The following is a 12,685-nucleotide window of genomic DNA, read 5'->3' on the forward strand; positions in this document are numbered from 1 at the left end:
AGGTAATGGTGTGTAGGAAGTGTGTGCATTTCGCCACCAGCATGGGGCCTCAATAAAAGTTAGTACTGGTGTTTTCAGGGAGAGATTCTACATAGAGTGACTGAAGATGGATTTGATGTCACCCATAGGAGGCAGATTTACCAACTAAAGAGTTAAACAAATAAATAAATAACTCTGTTCTCTATACAATAATTTTAATTTGGACATAATATTTTTGCCTGAAATGACTATTTACTGTTTATAAATGCCTTTAACACATCAGTTCACATTTTTGAATTGAATTTCATGTTTACTAACTTACGAATGAGAGAATGACAGCATTTGTTACCCACTAATTTATGCTTGCTGTTACTAAATATGTTACACAAGCAAGTAATTTAGGATCACAGTGTGAGTGCTATGATTGTAATGTTCAGGGAAAGAAAAAGTGTGGTAAGAAATTTGTAAGATACAAGCTTTTTCTTCAATGTATGCTGTACTTTTTTGTTTGGTTTAAATGAGCTTTGAGCAAATCTAAGACTTCTTTTTGAGTACCTGAAGTAAAGAGAAATCAAAGATTTCTTCTAAGACTTTAGATTTCTTTTAGAAGCGAATTACACTTTGTGTTTTTCAGGATTTTATGGTTTTTTGATAAAATGTTTGGCTTGTAATTTACCTGCAGTAAGAGGAGGCCTCTTAGAGGCTGTAGCATCATTTCTTCTCTCCATGCCAAGCAGTGCTGGGAGAAGGTGTTGCATGATGTGGGAGAGCTTACACAGCCCTGTTCTAGCTTTTCAAAATTCAGATCAGTGCCAAGGCTGTCTGTCTTATAGAGAAATAACAAGCAAAAAAAAAACCCAAAGCAAAAAAAAACCCCAACCAAAACAAAGGTTAATTTGGGACTGGGGAGCATATTCTGTTCTGTGGTGAACATTAATGTGATAATTTCTACTTCTTTGTTTGCATTTGTTTGTTTTAGGAGCAACAGAAGGTGATCAGCCTCCACATGCTTCATCATCTTTCTCCTCCTCTTCATCCTCTTCTGGGAGCAGACAAAGACCTGAGATTGGATCTTTTCTTAGAAAAAAGAAAACTAGTGATATTTACTTCGTTACACTTGTGTGGGCCATTGTCATTGTCCAGATCTGGCTAAATTTCTGGATTGTGCAGCTATTGCCAGTGCCTTTTGCAGGTAATAATCCAGTTATTAGAAATGTATGTTAAATGATGACTCTGGAAAGCCTTAAGCTTTGTGCTAAATAAAATAAAAGGAAAGGCTTGTAGATTTCTATGAGTTTTAATTTAAGACTTTTTCAAGACTTTTTGTTAAGACAAGGTGAATTGTAGCTTCAGATAGGAAGATTGATGTGCACTGTCTGTTGCCATGTAGTGGATAACTCTGTAAAATTGCTTTGTCTGTTGAGTATTGTAATTACCTGGAATAATTTAGTGCCATACCTTACATTGTAAGAATACTTCTGGTTTAGAGTACTTTGTTTTTCTTCCTCCTGATGTCGTGTCTTTCATGGTTTTGCACCTATAGATAAAGAATATTTTTAGCTGTTACTCATGCTAGCTTTTAATTTCCTTAAAAATGGGTTGCTAGGCTCTGTGGACAAATCACAAAATAAATTTTATTCTAATTCTAGCTCTGAGGTTAATTAGCTTTGTTGCTTCACATCTACGTGCATCTGTTCTCTTATAGGAGTAGTTACGATAGCTATCTAAAGAGGTTATTTTAAAACTGAATGCCACTTTTTCTGATACTCTTGTGGAGTGAATAGGGCAGATGGGAACTCTGGAAATATGCATGCGGTACTATGAAGTCATTTCCGCCCATCTACCTACTGTAAACAAAGTGAATTTCCTAATTTGCTTGTCTTTAATCTTCAGTTAAAATGCTGATTTTCAGCATTTTTAAATATATTTAACACTTAAATGTAGCTATTTTTACCAAGTGTGGTGGGTTGGCCCCAGCTAATGGCCAGGTACCCCCAAAGCCAATCACTCTTTTCCTGTCTTCCAGTGTGGGCTCATCCATGAGCTGCAGTCCCTTTGGGGATGTACCAGCTCTGGCATCTCCTCATCCTTAGGCCACAGTCCCATCAAGAGGTGTACCTGCTCCAGCATTGGTCCTCCGTAGGCCACGGTCCCTCTGAGTGGTGTGCCTGCTCCACCGTGGAGCAATTCTACTCCCCTGGCCTTTTTATTCCCTCTGTCCTTTCTTCCTCTCTATTTGCTTATTCTCTGTGTTCCCTCCTCTTCTACCTCTCTAGTGTTTCCTGCCCTTTCTTAAATATATTTTCATGGAGGCAGCACACCTGTGCCTGATGCGCTCAGGCTTTGGCCTGTGGTGGGTCCATTGTGGACCCACCTGGAATCAACTGTGTCTGGCACAGTGCAGCCCCTGGTTTCTCCCCATGGAGGTCACCCCAGCAGCCACCCTGCTACCAAATTTATATCCAATACACAAAGTCATTATAAGCCATCTAATTGTGTATCTGGAAATCATGACTGTGGGGCCATGCTTACAGGTTTGAGGGACTGTGAACTCTGAGAGGCATGGTGAAAGGAACAGCTGCGCATTTGGCTGTGGCACTGTAGCAGCAGCTAAAGGGTAGTGTGATGGTCAGGCATATAAATAGCTGAATGCAGGGTAAGAGGAGAGAGGGGTTTGACCTTTGTTTCATTCCAGTGTAGTTGCTACAGAAGAAACGGCCCAGTTTTGGTGTCTGGGCGTCATGGGAAATGGCGATGGCAGGTTGGATGTAGCTATAAATAAAACATAAAAACGATAAACGTATTACAAAATAAATTTTAGACTTACTAGAAGCAGAGTTTATGTGGCTTAATTTATTGAAGAGAAAAGTCAAGGAGTGACTTAACCACTGTTTAGAAATACCTACTTGGGTGGGAGGAAAAATGGACACAATAGTTTTGCAGTTAGGTAAACAATAATGAATGGTTTTGAGCTTGAGCCAGACAAATCTAGATTACAATGTACATCTATAACTGAAATGGACGAATACTGCTGTTGCCAGTCATGAGGTCTAAAATAGCTACCCGAACAATAAACTCATGCCAAAATAGAAATTAATGTTGAGAATATTTGTGACTTGTTGCTCTAGCAGTGACACCAGGCCATTAACTGCTTTTTCTTGGCATATAACTGAATATTACTAGATCACCACAAAAATATGAAAAGGCAGTATAATGATTAACAGAGCCAAGTTTAGACCAGTGGATCACATTAAGTGTCAGAAGGTGAATGGTGATAACCTAGATTGTTAAAAGAGAGGTGGTATTAAAAATATTTAGTAGTGGAAGATGGGAAGGCTTATAAAGCAAATTTCCTTGCAACCGTTCAAGTTTAAAGACACTAATAACTTAAAGCACTTCTGAGACCTTAAGGAGAATGCTTCTACTATGTAAAAAATGAAAATAAAATAACCCCCCAAAACCTTAAATAGAAATGGGTTAATTTCACCAGAGATCCTTATATTGATAGACAGCACTTACATGAAGTAGTATTTAGATTATTAGAAATATCTTGGTACCACTAACATTTTTCCCTGAATACATTTGTACTTTGGTAGAATGAGATGCTCTTTTAAAATTGCTTAATGTAGAGGGTGGAAAAATTATACCATAATTATACCATAAAATGAAAAGGTGAAAAAATGGCATTTAAATTCAAAAGCTAAGCAATGAACCAGGTTGTGAACACTTGTAACATTTTGTTCAGTGATGTGAGCCTGGGAATCCTGGTACTGTCTCTTTTTAAGATTTTTCATTTACTTCCTTGCTTGTTCTGTTGCATCCTTTTTTTAATTCTGTTTTTGTCTTCAGGTCATTTTCTGCTTCCTGGAGATGTTTGGAATTCCTTACTATGCAGCCTTTCTCTTCTTTTGCTCACAACTTTCTAACAGCAGTCCTCCTTTGGATTTTTCTCTCTTGCCTCTTTTTAACCTAATGTAATTGCACCTGTGTTATTGACTGTAGCACCTCCTGACATCACCTTTGCAATGAGGGTACACTCAGTTATTTTGGAAGATACTACTTAAACATTCATTTTTAAATAGTAGCAGGTTAGAATGCCATTTCAGGTATGTTCACCTTGTAAAATGCAAGTTTGCCCTGTTTTGCTGAGCAGCAGTTTGTGTACTTACCATGAACTGTGTTTCATCATACAAAACTTCAACCTGTAAGTTAGGTGCTGGCACTTGCACTGTATTTTGTCCTTTTTTGTATGTTTGCCGCTTTATCTTTAGTAGAAAGATTATTAGATCATTCTTCTTCAAGAGAATAAATCCCATATTTGCCACATGGTGGTGCCAGAAGGTAAGTAAACCCAATGTCAGCAAATTGTTGCATGAGCTCTCCCTGAACAAGAACATAAACGATTACACAAGTGGCTTACAGATGATAGGGCCTTGTGGAACTCTGATAAATGTCCCGTGGATATTAAAAGTTAACCTTTTCAGCTACATATGTCATTTTACATGTCTCCAGATAGACAATGAAGTCAATTTTTGAGGATGAGAGAATTAATGTGGTGTTGATGTATGGCAGTAAATAATTAATCTAGTTTGGAGCACAGTTGTTCATAATGAAAAAAAGCTTTATTAAAAGTACACTTGAATGTAACGATGGGGGGTTCAGTATCAAATGTTGCTATAAATACGACATAATTGGAGAAATACTGCTAGCATTTTCACAGAAGGTTATTTTACTGTGTAAGTAGAATTTTTAACACCAGCTAATTTTTGATCTACATGTGATGTTCACTGTTATTAAGTTCTGATTTAAAAAAAGTTAGGGATAAATTAGAATTATGTGATTCTGTTGCTAATAGTTTCACTTTGTTTTCCTTTAGAACCATAGTTTTCAGTATTTGGAGATGCAGCATAATTTTTTTAGAAGTTTGTGTATCAGTAGTTCTTGGCAGGACTGGGTTGTGAGACCTTCTAGTCTCTTACTGCTACATAGAATAATTATGATCCTTTAAGTTGATGTATCTTGTAGTGATGTTTTTGTGACTGATACGTTTGCATCAATACTCCAGTAAAATTAGTTGTAATACAAATCTTTGTTTATAATGAGAACTAACTCCTCAGTTCTGATGTTAATCTAAGCCACTAGCAGATTTACTTGCTTCTTTTCAGTGATGAGAACATAAATAATCTGAGTGTTGTAACATTTTGTTGAATAAAAAAAGAATATCATAAATATTTCATGACTATTAAAGACCTATTAGCTTCCAAGGAAAGTTTCATATGTATCATGCTTTTTTGCTTTTACATTCCTGATTGTGATGATTCACAGGTTTTGCGTGTATACTCAGTAGGTGAGGGAGAGCAGTGCCATTGCAGAATTGGAACCATAAGCCTTATGCAAAAGTGTCTGAACTTTATTTCATGGCAAGTAAATGGACATGAGCTTTTATTTCTGTAACTGTAATGCTAGACATTTCTAATGTTGTTGAGAAGCTCTTTATTTTCCAGTGGATATATGTTAGGAGTGTTGGAGAAAAGCTGTTTGTGGTAGCAAAATGCTTCTTTTTTGGGGAAAAAAAGTTGTAAATATTTCTTATGTTTGGTTTTGAGGAGCAGTATGGATTTTTCTGAAGCTTTGTGTGATCATCTTCAAGCCAAGATAAAAAGCTGATCTCCTAATAATATTTTTGATGTTTAAAAGCAAAATTAATCAGAAGTTGTATTTCAGTTGAAGGTTTAAATGAACACTTCTTCACTGTGAAATTATGCATGATCTGCTGTCAGTTCTTAAAGGAAAGATAGCGCTTTAACAGTTTAGAAAGCTTTAAAACTTAAGAATTGAGGCTGAAAACTTATGTATATCATACTGTTAAGTTCTGAATGTGGTATTTTATGTGTAGTCATCTGGCATGGTATATGTGTGAAGATGTGATAAATCCACTGTACTGGAATCATGAAATGGCACCTGCTTATCCCAGGCCTTGCTTAAGTCTTTTAGCTGCATAATTGGGTAGTACACAGGCACCTTTCTTCTGCTGCCATCTAAATTCCATGTGGGTAAGCATGGCTGTAAAGCAAGTGAGATTAGTACCACTTGAAAATTCTGAAAGTGATTTCTAATGGGAAATAATACTCAAGAATCTTTTTCTTTCTTTTTCATAGGTCTTTCAGAATGGAATCGATGTGTAGTCTTGTGGTGCTCCTCTGAAATCTCTAATATTTTATTTCCTTCTTGTGGTTACAGTTTGGGCACTTAAAAAGCTCGTGGTGCATTTTGGAGTTTTGAACTTCATGGCAAACCATTGCAAAAGTTGGTGGCAACTTGCTGAAAATTTTGTGAAGGAACGTCAGGAAGCTCTTGCTCCAAGGCCCATCAGAGGTCTCGGAAGTGTCATGCTAAAGCTTGACAGTAAGGTATTTCTACTTATTTCCCTAAGCAACCTGACTGTTTTATTCTCTGTTCACCGTATGCTGAGACGCTTTAATTCTAAAATAAATGTCTGTCACTAATGGACATGTCTCTCATGTAAAAATATATCTGTTTTATGGTGTATTTTAAACCATGTCTCTTCTGTCACTATTCACACTTAAGTACACATTTAAACTTTGTTAAATTATTACCTGCAAAGCTTGACAGAAGTAATTTTAAAAATGTTGAGTTAGCTTTAGAAGATTCGTTATCTGAGCAAGGCAAACCTCAAGGTTCAGTCACCTTACCTGATTACAAATATTTTGAAGTTCAATTTAATGAGATTTAATCTGAAGGATGAGACATTGCTACTTCTGTTGTGAAAACTTGGTTTTAAAAGCAGGCCATTTTACTCTGTAAGTAGGGCCTGAGCTAGTTTGAACACATTTGTTTGCACTGTGTGGAAGTATAGTTGTTGAATAGAGTGGCATGGTGGTACAGAAGGGAGGCTTCCCTCTGTAAGAGAAGAAATACGTGGAATAAGGTATTTGGGAAGTGCCGTATAATAAGACTTCTGTGCTCCCCTCCCTTCCCCCCCCACTCAAAATGCGCCCAAGTTTGCATTGCAAATTGCAGAGTTAGAAATCTCAATAAAATTTATGAATGTTTCTCCATTCAGAATTGTAAGTTTTGACTTAACCTGATAGATTATTTTAATAGCTGTGCCAGTCTGTAAGAATGTGCTTTCTGTAACTGTGTTGTTGAAGTATTCTCTGCTTTAGAAAAAGCCGTTACCTCAGAGTTTCTGTAACTGAAGAGCTGAACCCTGTAAGTACATTTGTCAGAGCATCTGTACCTTGGCAGATCCATCTGCAGTTTATAGCTCTGAATTCCTGCAGGAAAAGGAAGAGCTTAAGCCCAGATCTAATGGGTAAATGGATGTCAAAAGGTCAACAAAAGCATTAAGATGGCTGTAGGAAATAAGTAATGTTTGCACAGAGTTCACTGAAGAAGAATTTGAAAAAAGGAGAAGTCTTTCAGAATACCGCTATGAACAAGATAAAGGGGATTTCCAAAGGTAGTGGAAAGTATGAACATGTTAGGATAAAAGCTTACATTATCCAAAGCTTTTCATTAAAAGCTTTTGTTTTGAAAGTAAGGCTCTCTAGACAGAATATCATATGTATTGTATTTCATGAGATGTCAAGTTTAGTCTCCTCGTATTGCGTAACTATATGATATAGTATCCTTCCTAATTCCACTAAGTCTTTTCTTCTGAAAGAAGGTAGGGCTTTTGTTGTAATGTGCAGCAGAACTTCCCACTCTTCAGCTTAAATGTATTTAAGGTCAATTTATATTCATGTTCTTGTCTAAGCAAAAGAATGGCGTTGGCACAACTCATTTCTCTATCCGCCTCACCCCTTTCCCACCCCCCCCCCCCCGCGTTTTTTAGCTGACGGGCATGTTCCTTCTGAATCTGTGCTGTGTGTATTAAAGCAATTCAAGCTCGTCTAGCTGTTATAAGAAGGACACTTGATACTCTGCATGGTTCTGTTGTTCTCATTTGTACCTATTCTAATTACAGTTTACCTGGCTTTATCATGGGCAGCTGGAATTATATGTGGTCTTCCAATGCTTATCAAACTACTGCTTTCATATCTTTTAAGTTCTACTGGATATACTTATTCTGTGCATTGTAGGATCATAGATGTGTCTTAATTCTGAGAATTTGGGAAGCAATGCCATAGGACATTGACAATTGTGACTTTTGTGGGGACAGGGAAAGGAGAGGAATGAAAACCACATCCTTGCAAGTTTTTTTAGAAAGGATGGATGAGCTGTATTTAAGTTGGATTACCAAACATTTTGGCTTCAGTAGACACTGTTGAAGAGGAAGTAAATATATGCAAACACAAAATGGAAATTCATGGAGTAAATTGTTACAGCTTACCTTTTATGTGTGTGTGAGAGAGACCAAGACTGAAGAATCATTTCCTTTGCGATGAAACATCTAATTTCTTAATATTTCTGCTTTCTTTTCCTGGGAGCTGAAGCTGCTTAGTGATTTTTTTGTTGTTGGTTGGTTGGTTGCTTGGTTGGTTTTTGTATACTCAGTTATTTGAAGGCTGGATCTCAGCATCAGGAGGGAGCAGGGCTCTTAGCTGAGTACGACAAGCTACTGACATGATCTGTTTCACACAGATACCTAGTGGTACTACTTGGTCTTTCTAAAGTGGTATGCCTGATTAGGAAATAGTTCCAGTTTTCAGTAGAAGTAGTGAGGACAAGGAATACATCTTAAAGTGGCATGTTTTTTTCTCCCAAACAAAGTTTAGGAAGCTAGTGTAGATGGTCTGGAAAATAACCCACTGGGAGAAGTTATAGGAGAGTATTGCTAATGCATGCAAATCTTTGAGCTTTACTGCTTATGTCTGTTTCTTAGAGAAAAGCAGTGAGAAATGAACTGCTGCTGCTCTTTCCCACTGCTTGCCACCCTCTGGTTTTCTTGGAAATGCAGACAAATTGCAACCTAAGGGAAGTTCTGATCAAGAGGAAAGAAAGCAGGACATTGCTTTTCATTTTCTTTATAAACAGTAGGTCAAGCTGTGCCTGTATGTGGACTTTAAATATGGACTATGGAAATAGGATGTCCTGTCCTGTATTCTTTAGTCCCTGGTTTTGCATTTGCCCCATGGAGCCAACAGGCACAGCAGTTCAGATATGAGAGTCTTCCTGGAGGAAAGAGTAGGGAGGTTTCTGCTGTCATCTATCAAGTCATCTTAAAACTTAATAGATACGGCATCATGCATGTTCTTATCAACAGTCAAGAACTAATAATTTACTTAACTGATTTATTTTTTTTTTTTAAATAGAAGACTTATCTTTTAATATGGTGACTGTAGTTTTATTTTGATTAGAGCTTGCAAGGGAGTTCAGCATAGGCAGTTGCTCAACTGCATGCTCTAGACTTCCAGTAATTAGAATGGGCTAGTATTTTGCATGCATGCTTTCTGGTAGACTTGAGTGAGTCATATACTTAGATGCTTTTTCTAGGTATAGTGTACTGGAATTTTACATATGGAGGACTGTAATAGATTGTTTGGACTTTGTGTCCAAAGGTTTGGTTCTTCTGGTACTATGTTTAGCATGTAGTTAAAGTAAGCACGGAATCTCTACCAGTGCATATATTATTCTAGGAGATACTTTCATAGACGGAAAATCTTACATAAATAGTTTTCCAATAAAATGCTGGAAAAGTGGTTGTAGCCTTACTAGTTTTGGATGACTTGAAGATTAGAATTAAGTTGTAGCCTATTTTTAAATATAAATTGGCTACATTTGTAGAACTACTTACACAATCAGTATTGGTGAGATAGGCACCAAAGTAAGGAGGGTAAAGCCTCCCAGATATTCTTAAGCATTAATAAAAAAATTATTGTTATTTTTTGATATATGTTATTTCCTAGTTCTTGTATTTATCATCCAGTTCCAGGAGGCTGAAATTGCAGAAAAATACCAAAGACTTCCTTTCACATTCTGCTGAAATCTCAGGCTAACAATAGCGCTCTAGCTTTTGTTGTATCGGAGTTGCAAATTCAAAAAATGCAGCCATGAGATTTACATTTTTTCCAAAATGAACCTAATGTATAGTGGATTTTAATATGCAGAAGTAAAGTGAAAGGCAAAAGTATTTTGTTGAATCAGTAAACAACTTTACCTTTTTTCAGTGATAAATTATTCCATAGGTGAAGAGGTAAAATGGAAAATTCTACAGTGTCAGTTCAAGGCTTTTGAAGTTTTGTCATTGCTTTCCATTACTCTGATTCTTTCCATGAGTAGTAAAAGTGGGTGCTTTGTCACGTATTTTCATGTTTCCTGATGTTCATGTTTCTTTGTAAATCTGCTTCTTTCTTCTGATGTAAGTTAATTAACATTCTGAGATTTTAAAAATTGAAATGTTCTTACATTTTGTTTTCAGTGGGAGCTAATATAATTTCTGGCAACTGGTGAAAACACTAGATTTATTGAGCATTCAATGATCTGGTTTTCAGGAAGAAACAAACTTCCCTTACTTGATCTTAACCTATAACACAGATGAATAATAACATTAAAGCTTTTCACTGTTGTGATTGTGCTGCTAACTGATTACTAATGGCTAGAATTAAGAGTATAGTCCTACATAAACTAGTTCCTAAAATGGGTGTACTTGACCAGTATGGATGAGAATTAGTAAGGAAAAGTAACTGTAGTACAAAAGGAGAAATTGACTATTGAGAAGTGCTAAGAGTGTTCTGCACAACCAATAAAATTATATGAAATCCATTAATTTATTTGATCTACAATTTGCTGTTCTGTGTATATCAGATTTAATTATGTATTTGATGTTGTGCCACTGAATGTGAATGTTGTAATATGAGTGTGATACTAAAAAAACCATACAAAATTTAATAGTAGTTGACATAATAGGAGTGTTTTGAAATACATAGGAAACTGCCTGAATGAGAGTATTAATGCACTAAACAGGTATCTCATGTTAAGTTTTGGTGTTTCAGTAAAGTGCCCTTCTCAGAGTACTTTTACAGGTCCTGCTCTGAAATGTTAGCGCTCAGTATAATTAAACTGGAATTGCCCAGATTATGCTGATAGCTCTGTTAATATCATTAAAGTTGCTCTTACTTGTTATATCCCTCTTTGTTTCAAAAAGTGCATGTTAGTAGTAAAATCTAGATTCTTGCATTTGAAGTTATGATCTTTTCTTCCTATCGCAATTTACCTTTGTGTCTGGAACAATTTCATTTTCATTCTGTGGATGACTTTGCCTGCCTCTCGTTGCTTTTTTCCCCCCTTTATTACTGCATTTTTCAATAATTTTCCACTGTGTTCTTGTCTTTTTTTTCCCTTTTCTTCCATCTCCCCCTGCCACTGGCAAGCTGTGGCACTGGCTTAATAAGAAGGTAAATAAACAGAAAAATTGTGATTCCAACTAATGGATTCTGTGGTTCTGGGGAGGTGGTTTTTTTTGTTTTGTTTTGTTTTTCAGCATGAACACTATTTAACATGCCTTGCTTCTTAGTTTTCTCTCCCAAGTGTCTCTCTTCCAGCTCTTGATATAAGCTACTGAAGGTCATATAATTCTAGCTGATCTCTTGTCTTCTACTAAAATGAATGCACATAGTTAAATGTTTTGTACAACAGAATGTTGCATTTGCTTCCAAGTGGTAGTTTGATTTAGTGGCACTTTTGTTTCAGAACAGTTGATCTCCACCTGTTCCCCACCTGTACACATAACAAAACCAGTTCTCTGCGCAGAGAAAGCATCAGTTAACTGAATTAACAGGGAGTGGTGAGGGTGAAGCACAGTTGTAAAGCTATGAATGTAAGTGCTTGCAAATAGTGTGTTGACTGACTTAAGTCAGTGATGTTAATCTTTTGCTTCTAAACGGTCAAACTAGCCTGTATAGTCGATGGTATTCAGCATGGCAGGAGTGAAATGAGAATACTCACAGTCACAGAACTGATTTAACGACAGTCTTAAGGGAAGTGAGGGCCAGTAAAAAAAAAAAATAAAGCAGTTGGTATAGCTGAAATATTTTTTCTTTTGTGGGCTATTAAAAGTTTGTGATGTGTTTTATAAGAAGTGTATTCCTCAGTTCTCATGGTTCATCTTAGTCAACTAGGGTTAACTTGTTCTTTGGGGAACTGTCATCCCAAGAGAAGTTAAAACTGATTCATTCCAAGTTTAGCCTTGCATGTCTGAAATCTGGACAACTCCTCAGTGCAGTGATACCTCTCTGGGATTTGGGCAGTGTCAGTGCTTCAGACAAGCACAGAGCTGGAGAGAGATACTTGTAGCATGTGTACATCTGCAGGACCTCAGAGTTTTAAAGGTAAAAATCTAGTATGTGATAAAACGTATGAAAACCAAGTAATTAAGTGAAAGAGAAAAAATCAAATACCATATCTGGAAATGGGTTATGCTTCCAGAAACAACTTCTATCTTCGCTTACCACTTCAGTATTAGTGGAAGAGTCAGAACGGTTACTATGGTTTTATAAACAACAGCCCATCCTTTCCATTCAGTAGCTATTACAATGGAAACCATAGATCTGCCTTGCATGTTGTGAAAAACACCTGAAATACTGTCATGAATTCTGTTGGAAACAAGCAGAACAGAGTACAGTATGAAGGCCATGGGGGCACTGGCACAACTCTCTAAAAGAAATGCGGCTGCATAGGTGGTATCTGCTCTGGGTGGCAGAGCAGCTATAATGAATTTATAAAATTTGATCTTCAATATTTA

General features: G+C 36.7%; 1 protein-coding gene across 3 annotated transcripts in view; it reads left to right on the forward strand.

Annotated features, from left to right (window-relative positions):
* Positions 1 to 12,685, forward strand: part of TMEM245 (transmembrane protein 245) — a 94,120-nt gene that overhangs the window by 25,337 nt on the left and 56,098 nt on the right. For 2 of the 3 annotated variants that reach the window (XM_074824982.1, XM_074824991.1), the window contains exons 5-6: positions 959 to 1,171; positions 6,220 to 6,389. In XM_074824982.1, coding sequence (XP_074681083.1) covers positions 959 to 1,171; positions 6,220 to 6,389 — 383 coding nt within the window. Of the gene's footprint in view, positions 1 to 958; positions 1,172 to 6,219; positions 6,390 to 11,315; positions 11,340 to 12,685 lie in introns of all 3 variants that reach the window. The other variant, XM_074824972.1, reaches the window with a different exon arrangement.

Source organism: Strix aluco, chromosome 1 (assembly GCF_031877795.1).
Source record: "Strix aluco isolate bStrAlu1 chromosome 1, bStrAlu1.hap1, whole genome shotgun sequence".
NCBI classification, from domain to species: Eukaryota; Metazoa; Chordata; class Aves; order Strigiformes; family Strigidae; genus Strix; species Strix aluco.